At 40.8% G+C, this 20,863-nt stretch overlaps 1 protein-coding gene across 1 annotated transcript; it reads right to left on the bottom strand.

Annotated features, from left to right (window-relative positions):
- Positions 1-979: 979 nt before the first annotated feature.
- On the bottom strand, positions 980-2,693 carry ovca2 (OVCA2 serine hydrolase domain containing). Its single transcript, XM_034550157.1, has 2 exons — positions 2,308-2,693; positions 980-1,770 (listed from the first exon to the last, which is right to left on the bottom strand). Exons 1-2 carry the CDS (start codon positions 2,459-2,461, stop codon positions 1,259-1,261), a joined length of 666 nt encoding a protein of 221 aa, XP_034406048.1. The 5' UTR covers positions 2,462-2,693; the 3' UTR covers positions 980-1,258.
- Between the last annotated feature and the right edge of the window lie 18,170 nt (positions 2,694-20,863).

Below are 20,863 nucleotides of genomic sequence, written 5' to 3'. Positions count from 1 at the left end.
GCATGACACAAAGGATGTGAAAAGGAGCAGGATTTTGCAGAGTTCAAAGTAAGGTAGAAGGAGATGAAAGCAAAAAGGGAAGGAGGGAGAGAGAGTGAGAGGAGAGAACACACATCTGGAAACAATCGCAAGAGTGCAGTTTGATGTGCACATGCTTCAGCTGTAAAAGAACAACATGTCCTAAAACTTGTGCATGAACCCGTCTCTATAACTCCCATGTGAGGAACCATCTTCATGCGTACCTATAAGTAAAACAACTCAACTAGTCATTGAGATGCATCGCCTCTGGATGGCCGACCAACTTGTCATTAGCCTTCACAGCTGATACTCATGTGGGTGAAAATTACTCCGTGACCACATGACGATGAAACTTTTCATTTGTATAAGTTAGGCGGCAAAGACATTTTAAGTTTAAGTAATTTGTTACCGTATGAGGTTCTATTGTTACACAGCTGTCACAACACTTTACAAGTAAAGAAGTTTGCAAAGCTAGGTTATGCAAATTATTTCTCAAACAAATTGCCATTGTGGCTCTGATATAACTTTCTGCAATCATGGTGGAGTGCTCTGAGGACCTCAAAAAGGAGTCACTCCTCTGATGATGTGGCATTGCTTGTATAATTTGAGATTGCAGCAGGCGAATATAATGGAAAATACATTTGCATTGCTTCCTATACAATTATTTCCTGATATTCATGTAGTTTTCAAACAAATTACAAAAACTCCCAGATTTCTCTCATCTACCATCCAGACCTGTCTCTGTATAAAAACAGCTTTAAAACAACTTGTTGGATCGCCTTGCAGCGTCAATTACATTTATACTGTAACAAAGCCATCATGAAAGCTTTTACACATGTTTTTATGCTGTGATCAATTAAAATATATGTTACAAAGAAAAAGTTATGCATTCGCAATGACTCAAGCAATAGAGTCTTAATGAAGGTGACTTGAAAAGAAACAGAGATCAGAACACATTAAATAAACAATTGTCACTTCATTTTATTATCTTCCCTGAGAAGGACAGCAGTCATTTGTTTTAGATGCATACGATCAGATGGCTTCCAGAGAACAGAGGCAATTACTCATGACATGAAATTGGCATTTTTACCCAGAGGGCCCCTAGGATAAATTATGGCATCACAAGATTTGTTTTGAATACTAAATGAGCAACATTCTTTTGCCTTGTTTTAGTGCTCGAGTCCGATTCGTGGCTCTTCACTTATTTGGCACCTGACCGAGTTTCTGAAACTTTCGATTCTCACTGGAACCTCTTGAGAAAGTCCTGGTAGGCTTGTCTGTGAGCAGATGCAGCAGGGACAAAATGGCCACCAGGATGTGTCAAGACCTGAGGGTCTTGGAAGGAAAGGAGGAGCTCCCTGCTCATGTTGTCGGGGATGACTCGGTCCTCCAGTCCAAACACATGCAGGGAGGGGATCTGGAGCGGAAGGTTGTAAAAATGTTTGTGTTCCTCACATGCGCTGCGGAAACCAGCGACAATGATGGAAAAGCGGAAGTTGAACTCTGGCTCCAGTTTTTGCTCCTGCAGACAGCACAACATGGCCACAAAAGCTGCTCCCTGACTAAAGCCCAGTATGCCATCAAATGGACCTTGGTTCTTCACAGCTTCTCTCACAGCCATCACGCTGTCGTCGAGCCCTAGGCTTTCCTCACACTGCTGCTGAGCACTAAAACTCAGAGCCTGGACATCAGAAAACCACCAACCCCTCGAGTCTTCGTCGGCTCCAGGTCCCTTGTTCTCTTCTTTCGGAGCTTTTGAAACGATAGAAGAAGAACATGGTTATCTTTGCTGTATTACATTTTGTACAATTAAAAAAGGGAGGCCCCGAAGATGAGTGGGCCAAAGTTTATTTTACTCTGAAAATTACTCTTCACATTAGGACTTAAACATGTGTTGCATTACATCTTTGTTATGAGTACATTGAAATAAGTCAACTTTTCTTTAATGTTATGTATTCAACATTCTGTAGTCTTAATATTCTTGCAGAAATGAAAACCTGCATGTTTTATTCTGATGTCTAACTGCAGTTGATATTTATTAAAATGGTTTGCATACAAGCAGGGAGTTACTTTTTAGATCATAATGAATGCATTATCTTCTTAAAGCTGTGGACATGAAGTACAATATGTGGCTGTAACTCATTCCTCATTCGTGAATGATATTTGTTCTAAAATGAGCCAAACACATGCAGCAATCTACAAAGCAACCATGTCAACCTCTAAACTTTCAATAACATGCCAGTCAACTAGCTCCTCGTGTTTAGGTCGAAGGTGGAGAGCAGCACCTACCTTCACTGCTGGCTTGCCGCACACAGTGCGGTGCGCTCAGGTAAACGAGCTCCACTTGCTTCTTCAACAGCTTCCGCAGAGCTCCCGTCTTTTCGCGGAAGGAGCTGCTGTTCTGACGGTAGCCGTGGACGCACAGGACCCGGAGAGGCGCCATGGAGGAGCTAGCTTAGCTAACGTAGTTAAAGCGAACCGGGGAAGGACGGTTCAAGTCCAGTTCAGCTGATATTAACTTTAATACCGGTATTTAAGAAGGACAATTGTCACGCAACAAACCGAGTTCACTGGTCAGATAAAGTACAGTTGTAAGACAGAGTTGTGTGCCTTTATAAAATACCGAAAGTCTAACTCATGAATTCAGCCGGAAGAACATCAAAACCTTTTCCGTTTATTCTTTTCAAAATAAAACCCTAGTTGTTAAACATGACTGAAATGTTTTTTTCTCCTTCTCATTACCACTGTATACAATTAAGAATACAGTTAAAGAATAATATATAGCAAATTAAAATTAAAAGTCAAAATTGTCATATTTAATATGTTTTAAAAGAAGACGACCTGATTCGCTTGACCCTGACCTTTGCTAAAACAGTCATCAGTATGTTTTTCATCAACTATCTGTCAGTCGTGGCGGAAAGTGACAACAGTTTTGACAGCCTTTGAAATCAAACTTCTTTCTTGGACATTACTGCTTGCCTGCTCTGCTTTCCTGCCATAGCAGCTCTGATAAACAGCCTGCTGAACATATGGCTCATACTTGATGCAGCAACCATTCAGCTAAATGACTGTAATTCTGTCTTGACTTAATGAGATGAAGAGTTAGGAAAAAAAATTATCGTGTATTCTATTCACATCCCATTTTATAACATAATTACTTAGATTTGCCAAAATATGCTGCAAAGTTAAACTTCTGAGAGTTGAAAGTTAAAAAAAAATCAAAAAGCAAAGACTGTTCTCGTTGGTGTATTCTGATTTGAATTATTTGGAAAGAAAAGTAAACCATTAGCATTTAGATAATACTTTACTTTTGTGGCTTTTGCATTATAAAGCTTTACACATTTCTGTAAAGAAGTGCAAATCAATCAGAACATGCATTTGTAGCCTTGAGCCTCCATTGTGAATGGAATGCATTCATATAGAGCCTTTCTACTGTTGAGTTGTAGTGGATTGTATATATACTTGCACATGTAGATAAGACAGTTTATGTTAATTAATTTGGGATATTATGAGGAATATTCTGGAGGAATGTATTATGAAACATAAGAGAGGATCACTGTTTTATTATTCTGTTTGTTAATGACAAATGTAATGATTGACTGTATGCTGCATGAGAATTAATGTTTTATTGTGTAGACAATAGTTAATATGGATGCCGATTGAAACCTGATATGTTGCTTTTATTCTGAAGGCAGGATAATAGGTTTTATTCTAAAGGGGAATTTCCGGGCCCTGACCGGATGTGTGCGCTTTGACCCCGCCAGCTATTAATTAGCTTAGCGAACAGAACGGCGGCATCCTTTGAACTGGCCAATAGAACTAACCCATAGGTGTGAATTCATTTGCATGACCATACTAACGACCGAGCATTTGTACTGGGGACATGGTTCTACTGGACTGGAGGGCTTGAGACAGCTCCGGGCTGGCGCTCTCTGGGAGCAGCAGTCCGTCTGTGGAGAGTTTTTCCTTTCTGGCCCCACGGCCGTGAACGCTATATGAGTATTATCTTTGCCATTAAATATTGTTAAACTTTAATTCATTGAATCCTGAATTTCCTGCGGCCACGGAACCCGAGTTCTGAACAGATCTTACATTACCTTAACAACCAAAGCACTTAACAATTAGCCTCTCATTACTCATACATCAATACATCAGTGGTGGCAAGGTGCTGGCCTTCCCATCCAAAGCAACTTGGGGTTGTGTCTTGCTCAAAAATAGGAGCCGAGGAACCCCCAACCTTGTGATTAAAGGATAACCCGCTCTACTACCTGAGCCTCGGACACCACATAAACAGGCTCTAAAGTTTAGTCCTAGCCAGAGCAACACATCTGTATTTATAACCCAGAACTTAAAATAAGACACATTCGCACTCATGATCTTAACCATTCTAAACAAAATGGGAAAATAATCAAGCAAAATTCTTCCTCCCACCTCTCGCCCTCATCCCAGTCTGAATGTTGCTCTAGTGTTTGCTGGCATTTCTGAGGCAGGAGGATTGACTCATTGCTAATCGTGAAAGGCTGACTCCTAAAGACTCAGAGGAGGATGTCTCTTACTGCGACATCTCAGACGAGCCCGGTGATATAAAGCATTTTTCAGTACTTACATCTTTGATCTCGCTGCAACAACACATAAAGAAACTGACAAGGAACTTTATTTTCAACATAGATAAGAGTGAAATACTAATTCTAGGCCACAGGAGCTCACTTATCAGACTCTCTTTCAGCTTCAGTGGCAGCGCAGTTCTCCCAAAGGACATTATCTTTGATCCAGATTCCCTTTTGACAAACTTATGAAGGCAATATCCCAAACACCATATTCTCACTTCAGAATGATATGCAGGAGTTGGCATTTAGCCAACCCCCCCTCCTAAGGTTTTGTGGATGGCCCAATGCAGTGACAGCTGCAGGAAAAAAAGAATTGATGGAAGTTTAATCAGGTTTACTCTGCATTGATATATCATGCATTGCTCACGTTTTCCTATAATATCCTGACATCCAAAAACAATGTTTTATGTTTTCCTAATGTAGTATTGGTGTGTTATTTTCTGTTGACTCATCTTTAACACAGCTTATTTTGCTTTTCACTGATAAAAGATATATAATTAATGTGGGCACATTGCATGTTTCCCAAGATGTTTTGTGAGCAGGTGTGTGTTATGAAAGAGCTCAGGGTTTACCCAGCTGGGATGGCGACTGTAGGTGTGGCCTGAAGGCAAGGCAAGCTTCTGATTCAAAGAGACGGTTTCCACTGTTTCTGTGTCAGGGTCTTCGTCAACAAGCGATAGTTTACTTTGATGATGTTTTGGTCTCACATACAGGCTCCCTCAATTAGGTCTTTTGTTGCTGAAAGAGCGCACGTGTTGCCTTGCCATGACGCACATGCTAATTAGGGAAAAGTGAAAAAAACCCAAGGGACAATGCTGCTGTTGATGTTCTCCAACGCTGGTGAGGAGCCATGTGTCCTTCCCCCAAGGAGGCAGAGAGAGAGACACCTTTGCTGGTGGAGACAAACTGCTCCTGTTTCATTTTGTATTTTAATATCTAATATTGGTTGCTGCAACATATTTCTCCCGGGCTGTCCCAGCGCCACACTTGCACACCCTCTGAAATTATAAACTCAGCATTCTGAGCACTCATGTGGATCTTAAACATTAACAATATGTATAACAATAACAAACTTGCAGCATCACATCCTACTATAAGACTAATAAATAACAACATATTCAAACTGGCATTTCATCATGAACCACTGTGCTAATTATCTTAATTGCAACATGATATAATATACAACCCTTAGTTAAGCCTATAATGGCAACATAATATAATCTGCATAATTAGTCTATAATGAGGCTATAATGTAGATGTCATGACATATGAGATGAACAGTGAATAATGAGCATTGCATACGGCTAGAGACCATTCAAATATCCATATCCAATCACATCTTTTACATAATACATAAGTGCTTCAAACTACTAAAATGTAAACATCCCTTGCTGTAAAAGTAAATCTATGCACGTGGCGTTGTGAAAAATATTGTGATTACTGTCATTCCTGTTAATATTTGTAGAATGGCGACAGCGGGGCATATGTTTTAGATGAAGACTAACAAGTTACCAATTATGGATGTGGGGTTGGGTCTCCTCTCATATGGTCCACAGGGGGGCGCTGGTGCACTGTAATTGCAAGTTGTATGGTTGAAGCGGACCTCAACCTCCCTAGATGCAAAACACTGCCAGCAAGCTACCTGTGTGTGCAAAAATACAAGAAAACAAATCCACTACAAGTAATTGCACAGAACAATGATTGAGATGGGAGTCGTGCATAATATTGTAGAGAGGAAATTCAGAAAGCAGAAAACACACAGATGGAGAATTACAGTATCTGGAACAAGAAAAACCTAGATTTATTCTCAGCAGGATCCAGTGCAGATGATCATGGAGGACACACAGGTTAAGCTTCACAGCCAGAACCAAGATGGGGGGATGGGGGTCAGAATGGCCTGCAGGTTCTGTCCTCTACAGTGACATTATTAGAGACCCTGTCATTCTGCCATGTGATCTGTGAAGTCTGTGTGCGCATAAAGGAGGACGGAGAGGAGTATGATGAATGTCCTGTCTGCTCCGGATCCTCACTGGAGATAGTGTTGTAGGCCAAACACAGTGAGAATGCCCCTCGGAGAAAATCAGATGGATGAAAAGAAACCCATCTTTATGCTTGTTGGAAGTGTTCATCTTTAAGTCGTTAATTCTATTCGGAGAGACACCACTCTGATTATTATCAATATAAGCAAATTGCCAAAGTCTGCTGTGTTGTATTTTTGACAGCTGACAAATGTCATCATGGGGTGGGACAAAGGTCACAGGTGAGGCAGCAGAAGTTGGACACATGTCATTTATTGGGACTGAAAATGTCAGTGTGTGACATTGCTACCATTATTTAGTTGCGCTTTCTCATTCCGGCTTAATCAGTGTGAGACTATTGTTTTGACAAAATTGCAAGTACACATTGCTGTCGTGCCCCACTAGGCTAAACAGAATAAGTGGTATGTGAGATAATCTGTGTGAGAGATGGACAGACTGAAGCTGGTCTGTAGACTCATTCACTATTTCTTCATTGCAGCCTTGAAATCTAAGAGCTAGCATTTATTTAAAGCATTCAGTACAATTCTGACTGACTCATATACATACAGGGGGGACTCCTTGTGATCTCCGTGGTTAGTGTTTGGGAACAAACCGTGCTATATCACTCAACTAGTAGGAATGAGGCACATCCTGTCTTACCTCACTCATTCATATGCGAGTAACAGGGGAAGCCGGTCAAGTAGGAGGATAGCTTTGCAATTGTTACATTTGTTATGATTTGGGAACGAAAATTGACTCTCCTGTAACTAACCTTTTGTTGGTTTAAATCAAATTTTCAGGATGGGGGCCTTTGCGTTTTTGCATAAATACTGAAATTGTTGGACAGTTTTTCCTTGCAGAGCTGTGATAGATGGATGAAAAATAATACATTCGGCAAAATCCGGCTGCTGAAGCCTCATATAAATGTTTCTGAACTTACTTGGTAGAATACATTTTACACAAGTACTGTACAGCCCAATTATTTATGTACTTACACTGCATGTCAGTGGGAAATATTGTGTTTTTTGTTTCATTTGACGGCTCCTAGTTACTCCTATCTTGTCTTATCCTATTAAAAATAACATTTATTTCTATACAGGAGTATTTTTACACTGTTGTGTTTGATTGTATTGACTTGTACTTGAATGACGATTAGATTTTACATTACCTTTACATCAGAATCACATTTTGCAATGGATTTTTTCGAGGTCAGTGGGGAGAGGAGAATAAATTACAGTAAGGAAACAATTCCAAACCACTTTTACTGTTTATATCTTGTATTACAGACTTGGAAGTATGTGAACCTATCCTTTCAGTGAATCATCAAAGAGAAAAACATTCTTCTGCCTGAAATAATAATAATTCTCACATGTGGGAAGGAGACCATCTCTCTATCGGCAGTGAAGTCTTTTGCACTGTAGAAAGCTGCTCAACATGATTCTCAGGTGTATGTTTTAAAAAAATGATGCACTGATGTATCTATGTCCAAATGCTCAGCCCATTGCATGATGCAGGGATAGCAGAACTTCAGTGGATGACAAGTGGTCCTGATGCTTTTGGCTGCAGGCTTCCATCAAAAAATAGATCAAAGAGATCAAATTGATAAAAGTCTAGACGAGTGAAGAAACCATGGCCCTACCAGAAATTAGATTTTATGATCAGACGCATGGGAATCAAACATTGAACATGGGAAATCCTCCTCCTTATCCTCACACCATCATCTGCTTCACATGCTGCTAAATCATTTGATTTTGTGTTACATTTATTTCCAGATCAAATAACCACCGGTCCGCTCCGCCGTCAACACAAAGCAATGACTCGAGTGTCACTGGTGTTGCTGATCTTCTGGACAAAAAGGTCTATCTGTCGTCCAACATTCAGAGAGACAAATGACCCTGAACCTTTGCAGAATTGTATATTAGGGAATTTGGGTTGTGCAGAGAGTTTTCACAGCTTCTACCAGAGGAAGCTGCAGCAGGATAAGTGTCCAGAGGGAGGGCGAAGGGCGGACACGGTGGGCACTGAAGATGAAGATTGAAGAGAAGAACAGAGAGGTAGTGTATCAGTGCTCTCAGAGAGACCATGGAGAAAGACACCCCTGTTCAACCTCTGGTGAAAGGACTTCTGTCATTTCAATTATCTCGAGCAGTAGAGGCAGAGAAAAAGTTGCAGATTACACTTTCTCACATTGTATTTGAACCTCCTTAACAACCTTGTTTACTTTCCACTGCTCTGAATGAATTCAGAATTTCTTAAAATGTAACAATGAAGGACCATACCAACATTTTACATGTTACGGTCCAATAACTACACTGTGGTGCTTGTAGATTGCACAACATCTGTGGAGGCCTGTGTCACGGTGCCTCGTGTAAGTCACATGATTTTGTTGATTTCTTGTATTTAAGAAGTTGTTATTGTTGGGCAGCTATGAAGTCTGGGATGTTGGAGCGACTTTGAAATCAGAAAGAGTTGTTGCTTGCAGCTGCATCACATGCCATGGGAGCCAAAGCAGCATCAATCAATATTGTTCTTCTCAAACTTGAATAAAATGAGACCGCAGTATCAATCGCTTGAGAAAATTCCAGAAAACAATATTTGTTTACTTGCTAGCAACAAAGCCCTCTTGAGTGACTGTACTAAGTATGACTCTTGTCCATTGGCACATGGTTTATTATTGTAGAGCCAGAGCCCATAGATGAAAGAGGTGGATGGCTTGGTCAACAACACACAATACTTTGCCATGGGAGACAGCTTGTTTCCTGTTTACAACCCTCAATGTTGTTGTTTTATTTATCAAGACCACAATTGTTCCCTCACCATCACCATGTGGTTATTATTGTCACCATGACGACAAACTTCCCCATCACCTCAATAAAGTATACATTTGAACCCAAACTTAGATTTCTTTTCAATTTTTCAATAATTATTTATTTTAACCCACACTATGATTGTGGCCTAAACCTAACCAAGTCGAGTTTGTGCCTAAACCTAACCACACCTGAACCACAGCGGTGTCAGATCACTCGCACATTGTCTTGGTTTTATGCCACATGTACTGTATGGTTCAGTTCCCCAGCTCTCATTGACCCAGTTTTCACAAGCATCAAATGGAATCAGAAATAGAGCAGAAATAAATAATGACAATTCAAGTCAATTGAACATTTAACAAACTGTCATACTGGCTGAGACATGCAGAACCACTGGTATGGTGGTCCCAGTGGAACATCTGTTACCTCACTCATCTGATCTGCCCCTTGTCTACAGGCTTCAGATATAAATAAGAATAGTTCATGCTTGCATGTTTAAAGAGAGACATCAGTGGCCAGACAACTGCACCCTGCAGGTAAACAGAGCCCTGTGAGCATCTACATGCTAGCAAAGAGCCCAGCTGGGACCTGGTAGCGAGGCAGCTGTTTAATAGGTGTGGTCTTTGGACCTGCTCCAAGGCAAGGCAGCTCCCAGAAGTGTTTTCAGCCCCTCTGTCTCCTCTCGGTGTCTCTGATTGTTTTCTTTTTCTATTTTTCATCCTAAAGATATGACGCTAGTTTTAGAGATGTGTCACATACAAGGCGTGCTAGTTGGGTTTATTAAAGGTCTTTTGTTGCTGTGAAAGCGCACACAGGCCTACTGTTGTGTCGTGCTGCACATGCCAATTAGGCAGATTTAAAAAACACACCCAGGGGGACATGGCTGCTGTTGACGGTTCCCGTACTGATGAGGAGCCATGTGACTCCCTGAGGGAGAGAGAGAGAGAGAGAGAGAGAGAGAGAGAGAGAGAGAAAGAGAGAGAGAGAGAGAGAGAGAGAGAGAGAGAACTAATAAGAGGGGGTGTGATAAAAAGGTAGGGGAGAAGAAATAAAGTGGAGATTTCCTATACTCAGGTGTAATGTGGCCCTTCCCTGTCACAGTGATTTATGAGGAACAGCAATATTATAATATTGCCACTGCAAATCTGAGAAATGGGAGCAAGAGGAGAATAAGGAGGTTTAAAATGTGTATTTGTCTAAGACAAACAAGTGAGGCAACGGGGCAACATTACAATCACCCAAAACCAGAAAAGAAACTATATCAAACGATAAGTGGAATTTTAGTAAAACACATGCTGCTCCTATCTCCAAACTGCTCCTGCATGACACTTTGATATGCGTATATACACCATTTCATTTCAGCGAGTGAGAGCTGCAACTTTATGGGATTTCCTAGAAGTTTGTGCTTGATATGCATTGGTACAGTCATGTGTACATGTATCCATTGCTCATTTAGTGGCTTTAATTTACCTTATCACTGCAGAACATGCACAGAGAGAAAGGGAGGACAGCGTGAAAAGACCGATAACCTTGAGAAAAGGTTTCTCGATGTGACTCCCCATGCTTTTCCTTTTGAAGTATTGCTCTGCATTGCCTCTTTCACAGCCTTATCACATTCATTCATGCACCATATCTCACCTAACACCCCCCCCCCCAACAAACACACGCATACATTCCAACATGTTTATGTGCAGCAAACCCGCTGATTAGCTATAGTGTTGTTTGATACATTACTTTCATATGCATTAGTTATGAGCTTCAAGTACGAGAGCTTGTGGCATTTCCAAGATTTTAATTAACGCGTAATAATAATAATACTGAAATATTGGTATTAGTAAACACAGATGGGACTCTACTTCTGATCTCATTTGATGAGAACCATGAGACGAATCAGTCACCTTGGCAGAACATTTACATTTGTTGTGTACCTAACTTGATAGCAATTTGTTTAAGCTGGCCGCTCTGGGGACCTCCAGTCAGCACCACCTTCTAACCTTCATTTTGTCATCAAAAACTTCTACCAGGAAATGTCGGTAATGTGATTTCAACTCCATAGTCATAACTTCATGTCCTATAGGCCCATTTTGCTTTTTTTCTGTTGGAAAGAAGTGAATGCCGGTCATGAAAAGAAACAAGGACTGCTCCTCAAATCTGACGAAAGGTAAAACTGTTCCCGCAGAGTGAATGTCACTTTGGGTGCTGTTGTGTTGGGACAAATTGTCATTAACGGGTCAGTCGGCCAGACTCCCACTCAGGTATCTTTATGTGCAGCACTTCCATTTTCAGAACAGCATTAACACACTCCCGTTCACAACACACACACACACACACACATGGCAACTAATTCCACTTTAAGTAGAACATTTACAACATTGCCTCCTGTCATTAGTGATGGATAATAGGTAATGAGGGGAGGGGGGATTCAGTGGCCACACATCTAATAATAATGGCATGCAAAGTCAAAAGTCTGAGCGATGCAGGAGGAGTGAAGTGAGATGAAATGAAAGGGGGCAGAGAGGGGATTAGCTCCAGCTATTAGCAGCTTCCACAGTAATAACACTCATTAGTTGCTATCAGATTGGGTTGGATGGTTATAAAATGAGAGAGAGAGAGGGAGAGAGAGAGAGAGAGAGAGAGAGGGATAACATATTCCTAGTCGACCTACTCTTACTTTCACCGTTAATACCAGAGATACATGGACTCTGTACACAATGGGTTTAAAAGACAAGTGTATCTGTTATAACAAGTGTGAGGTATTCAGATGACATAAAAGTAGACACACTGCACCAAAAATACATCGTACAACAGAAAATTGTATTTCTTTCTAGCAATGTTGCTTGATCGTTAGTGATGTTGTTATTGCAGGTATGAATGATGGATAAAACAATGAAAATAAGATCAAAGACACTTGTAGCTTCCTTCACATTTCTGTTTGGAAATGAGTAAGCCTTGATATATTTTATTCATTTGAGGAGATACATTGTCCACGTCATCTCTGATTCCTGTGGTGAGAAGAATGTTTTCTAACGAGATTTGGCTGCAGAAAACAGGAATATACCCTGTATTGTTCACTGGTATTTTGGGTATTGTATTCTGGTTCTGTGAGAGCTCAGAGCTGTAGTTGCAGGAAAGTTAGGAGTGGCCATGCAGTATTTGACTGCATACAATAGAGACGCTGCTGGCTTGGTTTTCATGAATAATTTTCACTTTATCCAACAGTGCAGAAAACATATTGAGACAGGGTGAGACAGGCATAGAGGAAGAAAAGAACGAAGAGAGGAGTAAACTCAAGTTATATAGAGGACATATGAGCTCTCAGCTACACAAATTAAGTTTCCCTTGTAATTTGTTGGTTGGCTCCAAATTTATTTTCCTCATTGTACACCTGACTTGGCTTTCAGTCACATTGGCTGACATTGCTGTCTTGGTTCAGCTGCAAAGTAGGTGTTGGTATCGATGAGCTGCCTGACTTCATGAAAGATGTGGGAGCTGGCCAATGTGGTCAATGATTATCATTAATTAGTACAATAACATTTAATCGGGAGAGGTGAAAGAAGAATGTCATATGTCGTGGATTACAAAGCATCCAAGACTTAATGTATATTCACAGTTTCCCAATTCATATCGTACGCTGATTTTATACCACACGTCCTGTTTTAGGGCATATACAACACTGCCAAACATTACTATTTTGAAGAACATTTTCTGCTATCTTACATTTCTACTCCGCTACATTTATTTGAGAGATTTAGTTTCTAGCTATTTTAAATAAAATGCCATGCATAGTTATAGATAACCCAGATGTACACAAAGCACCAACAATATAATACACATAATAATATTCTGCTTAAAGAGTACTTTTATTTGTGTACCCTTTTTGCAGATACAACTGTCCTTTGAACATGCATACATTTTACTTATGACAATATAGATTGAGCTACTGCAGCCTCTACCTAAATAATAGATCTCAGTATATATTGTTCTTTGCTTATTGTGTCTGGATTTCTTTTGTCAAATTACTTTAGACTTGAAATGACCTCATATCAAGGACTTCAGACCAGCTATTGTACTTAGTTTGAAAAGATAGCCCAGTGCCATTTCTGGGCAGAAAGTCACAAGTCAAGTCTCCATTGGCACCAAACAATCCTCCCCTCCGGCTCTTCCCCTGGTCTGAGTGGACTACTATTGCCTGATCGTATTCTAACCGAGAGACAATGTTGTTCACTTCAAGACAGAAATAAGAAAAAGTAAGGGATGACAACGAGGAGAGGGAACAGTAAGGACCTACTCCTCGGCCAGAGGGGCTTATAGTTTCACTGCTGGAGGTTTTAACCACTCTTCACTATCTCTGCCAGTGCGCTTGGTATCTATCTATACTCACGGTGCACTCTAGACAGAAAACACAGGGTTGATTACATTAAATGGGATACAGATCTGGTGCCGTTGCCACTGGGGTCAATACAACTGACAAAAGAGGAGGCTAAAGATTTGTGTGTGTGTCTGTTTTCAGCTCACTCAGCACTCCTCCCTCTTCCTCAGAAGCCTCAATACACTTGATATTTAAAACCTCTCTCACCACTGTACTTCTCACTGCGACTACTTCAACCCAATTTAAGGGTACTAAATGTCACAATTAACATATAATAATTGCTCTGTATTGCCAATGTGTGAATGGAATGAAACATAACCTAAAATGTAAGACATTTCCCGACTTTCTGGATTGCCTATAAATCAGCCTGCGGACTGATTTCTATGCAAAACACTGTAAAGTCCAAAAGATGTGATGTTCATGCACGCTTCCCAGGTGCCTTGACTCTCTTCAGCTTCCTACAGCAGCAACACTACGCAGCTAACGTAGCAAAAACACCGTGTTGAGCAGAGCTTTCGGTCATACTGCCGATTACTCATTTGAGTCAAGCTGGCGGCTCCATTTTATTGTTTTTATTATTATAATAAATTAGTTTTGCCTTTCTGTCTCATTCCCGCCCCCAGATGCTCGATATGAATGCGTGTGAGAGTTTGTGTCCTGCCAACTAAAGAACGGAGAGTCGTCAGAGAGATATCAGCGGAATAATTGATGGCAAAAGACATTAAGAATTGCATTTGTTGCAGAGACAGGGGACATCGTCATGAGACGGCATACTTCCAGGGTCCATGTTGAGGGAAAAAGTGTTGCAATCACCAAGGAGCAACTCACCAGGGCACCTTTTGAGCAGGGCATCGCCTCGGATGATAGTGGATGAAAATCAATACGAAGATGACTAGAAGTTGAGTTGATTCAGTCAGAAGTGTCATGTCCATTCAAGCTCGACGGGGAAGTGCCCCACCACACGCACACTTAATTGAATTACCACCAAGTCAGTAGCGATCATTCAATCCGGTGTTGTACGGTTTACCTGTCGATATGTGTTTCCCCCTATACCTAAACCAACCCTTATCCTGAGCCATTTTAACGGGAAGGATTCCTTTCACTTATAGATTTATTGCCAAAAATGTTTCTTTTGTCTAAAATACTACCTCAAATTGCTTTTGATTTTTCTCCTCTTTAGAGGATGGACTCAAAAGGTTTGTCAAAAGAGTCTCTATAACACAAACGTATAGTGTTTATTTAATATGTTATATTTATCTCCTTGTAATGGTATTGACCAGGGTGACAGATACAAATAATGTGTTCTCAGTAGTCAAAGATATGATTGATCAAGTTAAATTAAGAGGCTGAGATATTTTAAGAAATATGCTTATTTGGTTACTGGCCGAGAGTTGGATGAGAAGATTGACAGACACCATGGTCATATCTGCCTTTTGAATATGAAGCTACAGGCAGAAGATGTTTAGCTTAGTTTGGCATAAAGACTGAAAGCACAGGGAAACTGCTAACCTAGCTATGTCCAAATATGAGAAAGCCCTAAACTGACCAAGAAATAGTCTTCCACTATTTATGCTTAATATTTAAATTTGTTGAGCTAGTTTTACCAAATGCCACACATTTTATTAGCCAACTGTTTTATCAAAAACATAAACTAATAATATTGTTAATATCTTAACAAAAACAGAGGTTATCAGGGAGGTTATTGTGTGTTTGGTTTGGTATTGTTGGCTTGTAATTTCCTTGTGGTATTCAATTAAACATTATTTATATATCCCTGGCTTTTGAATTATACATTAAGCTTGTTTTTGCTAAAATGTTAGAGTAAAGACTATGATCTTATTATGTAGGAAGTTTCATATTTGAAAACGTTAAATGTTAAGAATGAGTGTCGCTATTTAAAACAATTTGTGAGACAGCACTGCAGAGGAGGAAAGGGTGGGGGGAGGCTAATTATTGGAAGGAGACGGGAGTTATGTGAATTATAGTTGCTTGGGCTGGTCCATGATATTTTGCTGTTCATGATAAATGTGTTGAGCAGCGAGTGGCTGAGTGCTCGCTTGGCTAAGAACGCGCTGCACTCTGTGGTGGGTGGTGTTCTCGGCGTGCAAATGTTTACTTGCAGTTTTCATAGCAGTCGGATAATTGTGTCGTCCAGCAGTCTTTTTCCAGCCTAAACTTTAAAGGTGACACTATTGCCCTGCAAGCAGGGTTTTTATCAAGTGCTACAGAACTCCTGGCAACAAATGAGGACAACACGTACTAATAAAACAGAAAGGGTGCTGAGATTACAAACACAAATGTGAAACTTGGATCCAGATAAGATATAATCACTTCAAAAGAAAAGGTTTTTTTTTATAAAATAGTCAACATATTCAAATGATAGAGTATGAAATGAGTCCCTCACCAATTCAGCATTTACTCCTGTGTGAGTTACATTTGCAAATAAAACCACACACACATTAAGAAATTGACCTATATATGTGTGACCTATTCTTAATGACATGTTTGGGGTTTTGGCCACCTGATTAATGTAAGTCTAATATTCACTTTGTTTTAGCTCTGTTTTTGGTCTCCACCAACTCCTGAGGGAAATCTCTCGCTCTTAAGCTGCTAAATACTCGACTATGTTCACCAGCTTGTCATGAGTTTGACTTTGTGATTGTCAGTGTTTTTTTCTCTGAAAACAGCTGCCTGTTGTAGACAAAATGATGCTACGAGAGCAGTTAGAGAAGACTAATAAAAGGTTAGAATATCGTAACCTCTAGTTTCATAAGCACATGCAAAGCCCTCTACTGGACTTCATGGATGATAAAAAGACAAGCAATTGACAACCTATACACAACAATACCGACCCTTTCCACCAGAGCCTGAAAAGAAGCCTGCCATGTCCAAGAGATAGAACCGTATGAATGTACAAGGCATCAACCACAACAACGGCGTAAGTACATGCCACGCTGCAGTGTGTGCGGACCTCAATGGAAGGGCTTCCTCCTGCCTGCCTATAGCCTCAGGAGATGCACTAACAAAGCTGTCCTGTCAGGCATTTCTTAAATAAGGTTTTACCGGCCACACCGTCACCGAAGCACACAACACAGATTTCTTGCTTACTCTGGCATCTCCATGTATCAGTCTATTCATTCGGCCAATCTTATGGCCCAGAATGTCAGTCCGAGATGGAGGGGTAGGGGCGTGAGGTTGGGGAAATGCTAGCAAAACACCCAAGTAGTTAAGAGCCACAGCTAGCTGCGCTCCCAGTTGAAATATTTGTCAAAGCACTCCAGCGTCTCCCTGTCACACAGCAGCGTGGTATTAGAGGCTTCATGCTACCTGACCAGCCGGCTGACTGTGGAAGCAGGTGAGCCACTAGGCTCTTGTCGTGCGTGGGCATGCTGGGATAAGATATCTCCATGCGAACCTGCACCCTGAGAAAATCCACCTGACCTCGCAACCAGTCTTCCGTCTTCAGGGTCTGCTGCCAGGATGCCTCGACAAACTGGCAGATGTCTGCTAGAGGGGGGCGAGATGAAAGCCAGGCAGTAAAAACTATGGCGGAGACGGCTCACCGAGCCCAGAATGGTACGTCCGGTGGTCATCACGAGCACACAGACCTGGTGAAGAGCTGGAGAAGCCGGTGTCTCAGCAGAAAACTGGGAACGTGCTGACCGCCATCTAAGTTACTGGAGAGTGTAGACTATGCAAAAGGATACATGCATGTATATATATAGAAATGTCATCAGGCAGAAACATCAGCTCACATGGGGTAACATTTTTAAAAGGGTTTGCTGGCAAAATAGCATTTTGAAGCTAAAACATACAGTATGTACTTTGACTAAAATCTGTATCTTCGTATTTAAATAAGGAAACCCACCGGAAAGCTAAGACTGATATAAAAACCTAAAAAGGAAAAAAGAGACCCGCCCTTGAAGGAACAACTCAGTGTTAGTTACAAAAATTATAATTGACGTTTATAACCCTTTTAGATTTAGGTTTGCAACGTGTATGACCCCATTTGACTTAAATCACTTGTGCATGTTCAGTGTCTTAGCAAGAGCATGATTGTCTGTATGCGCACACCTCAAGGTGAATGCCAACGGGCTCTCCCATAGGGACCAACAGACACTGTGAAGCTCCACAGTAAACACACCACTTTGTCTTACTCTCTCCCTCTCACTCTCTCTTCCCGTATCTCATTTCCCCAAACCCTGTAAAACAAGATAGACAGTGATAAAATACAACAGGGAGAGAAAGATAAACGATAGGACAAGTGAAAGATATGGATTGGGGAGATAAAATAACTCATTCATTTGGTTTGAGTCTCTGAGGAATAAATGCAGTGTGTGGGCAGATACTGCTGGCAGTTCACAATCTAGCCTATAGTAACTGCTTTATGTAATCTATTGAACATTTCCATCTGCAGCTGTGGCACTGTTCCCGGCTGAAATTAAGTCCAACCGAGCTGTTGATTGACCACAGAGGACGAAACTACATTGAAAGCTCTGTTGGTGGTCTATTGATATTATCTGACCACCTCTTCTTTTCATCAATTTGATAGACATGCTGTTTCTGTTTCCCCTGGTTTCCTCGCAAAGTGACTCACTGTCTCTTTGTGCTTTGTGGAATTACTGGTTTTATAACTGAGCTGGATTTGCAGTTTTCACGGTAAGCTATATGAAACAGGCAAGGAAAGACATACTGTAACATAAAATATATGAAGTGAGAGCATGCAGCGGCAGGAACTAATTGAAGAACATTCTCAGGCTGGAGGACACAGTGAAACGTAGGAGAACGAAACTACAAATTTGCTGTGGTTAACAACATGGTGGTCGATAAGCCTCATCATGTTACCCTTCAGAAGCAAAAAGGGGAGATGGGAGATGCTTGAGGTGGAGTGTTGGATTGTGTGTGTGTTGTGGAGTTTGGGATTTTGTGTGCGTGTGAGGTTGAGTTCTGCAAATGAAGGTGGTAGAAAAGAAAGACGAGTGTATGAAGAGGGAAAGCAGAGTAGTGAGCGGACCTTTGCGCTGAAAAGGTCGTCCAAATAGCTCAAATTTTCAGGCTAATCAGAGAGGGAAGGGGTGGACACTGATCGGCTGGTCAGAAGGTTGTGAAAGGTCATTAAAAGGTTATAGAGGTCACATCGGCCTGGCACAGATCACCTGTCCATCATCTCTGCGAATGACCTATTCTTACAAGGTGAGTAAGTACGCGAGACAGAGAGGAGTTTATTAACGTCTCGCTGTTGCATACATTTTGCTCAGGTGAGACCAACACAACATTTACTGAAAATGGGCACAGTTCATCTGGTCAAGAAAGAAATTAGCCTCATAAGAGCAGATAACAAGAAGGGAAACACGTAATTCGCAGCGATGATGCAGGGATGCTGGGAGGACAGATGAGAGGGCAAAGGGGAAAAAATATGTTTCCAATTAAACAAATTCATATAATGTGCATCATCAGGAAAGATGAACACCAGCATAACAAACAGCCTATTGGAATTGGATGGAAGATGAAGGAACCTCATGTGATGTCCCTGATGACTTCTCTTTCACCTCTATGATACAGCACTTTAACCATACAATCACTATAGTTCACGATCAAACACCCACAGTTCCCTCACAGAGATAGTTCCTGGTATTTACTAAAGATTTTGATTGTTTTATCCACCAACCAGTTTTAATCTTGAAATACAATCCCCAAACAATGGTTGGTTACCTGCCAGAATTACCCGTAAGAAGATAATACTTAACAACATTTGGCGGATGAGGGACTCGATGGACAGATGGTGGCTGACCGGTGTTGACATCAGAACCAGGAAGAAGGCCATGTTTGGCCGAAAGGTTTCACACACAAAACTTGGTTTGGAGATAATTTATTCTAACGATCTAATAATGTTGCATAACTGTCGATCTTATTTTGATCGAAAACAGCAGTCGAAGGTTAGAGTGAATATTATGAATAAATGGTCTGTCGGGTACCAATAAATGAAAGATCCCCTCTGCACATTTCTTTCAAAGCACATCAACTCCTTCTCCATCATTGCACAATCCAGAATGCAATGAATATGCAAATATTGTTCATTTCAAAAGATAAACTACTGGACTCGAGATGTCTCCTACTTTACAGAAAAGTCTGTTTGTGGTCTATGTGCACTGGAATTTTAGGTTCCCACATCACAGTTCTGTGTGTTTGCCTTTTGGACAGAGATTGGCGACAACACTATAGTTGTGATGTTACAAAATCATACTCATAAGTGTTAAACTGAGATTTAAGGAGAGCACAAAGAAATCTTCCTCCTTCAGCAAAGCACCTAAATAACAGCCTCAAACATCTGCATCATTCCGCACTGTGAAGCTCAACATCCAAGTGAAGATGAGGAGCAGCCACACAGGTCTGGTGGGCTCACTTCTTTCTAACTCCACACCTCCAGATTTCTTTTATGTTCAAACATCTACAGCCCCAACCAACGGGTCCTCAAGTGACATCACTTGAGGCAATTTATCAGACTTCACACAGCTCCAGCTCCCTCTGGAGTTGCATGCTTGACAACTTTTGTTTTAGAGTACTCCCCGAGACCCTTTTCAGTGTAAAAAACTGTGCTTCATACATTATAGAAAACATAATACTCTCTACCATGTTCATAACTAATGTCCCATGTAATCGTCCTAAATTAACCATGTAACTCTAGCCCTGACTACATTTCTGATATTCTAATGCTCAGATGTATCCTACCGTCGATCTCAACCATCTGCACCTTTTTACACAATTAAGAGTATTGCTGGACAATTACAACACTTTTTAGTAACATGCCACAGTAATTTAATACTATAGTATCAACACTGGACCATCCAAATAAAGTCTGACTACTGAAGATTGAATATCAAACATTAGATATTGGATTACTCAACTAAATCTTCAAATCCGTCATCATCCTAATTTCATGAAAATATGCAGATTTATTATAATAGGGCCCGAAAGCACATCACTTTCAAGTATAAAATTGATGTATTAAACCATGCATCCAGTCCCCATGCTGATTACTTTCTC

The sequence above is a fragment of the Cyclopterus lumpus genome, chromosome 14 (assembly GCF_009769545.1).
Source record: "Cyclopterus lumpus isolate fCycLum1 chromosome 14, fCycLum1.pri, whole genome shotgun sequence".
Lineage (NCBI taxonomy): Eukaryota > Metazoa > Chordata > Actinopteri > Perciformes > Cyclopteridae > Cyclopterus > Cyclopterus lumpus.
The sequence above is the reverse complement of the archived record's forward strand: the minus strand, read 5'-3'. Positions and strand labels throughout refer to the sequence as shown.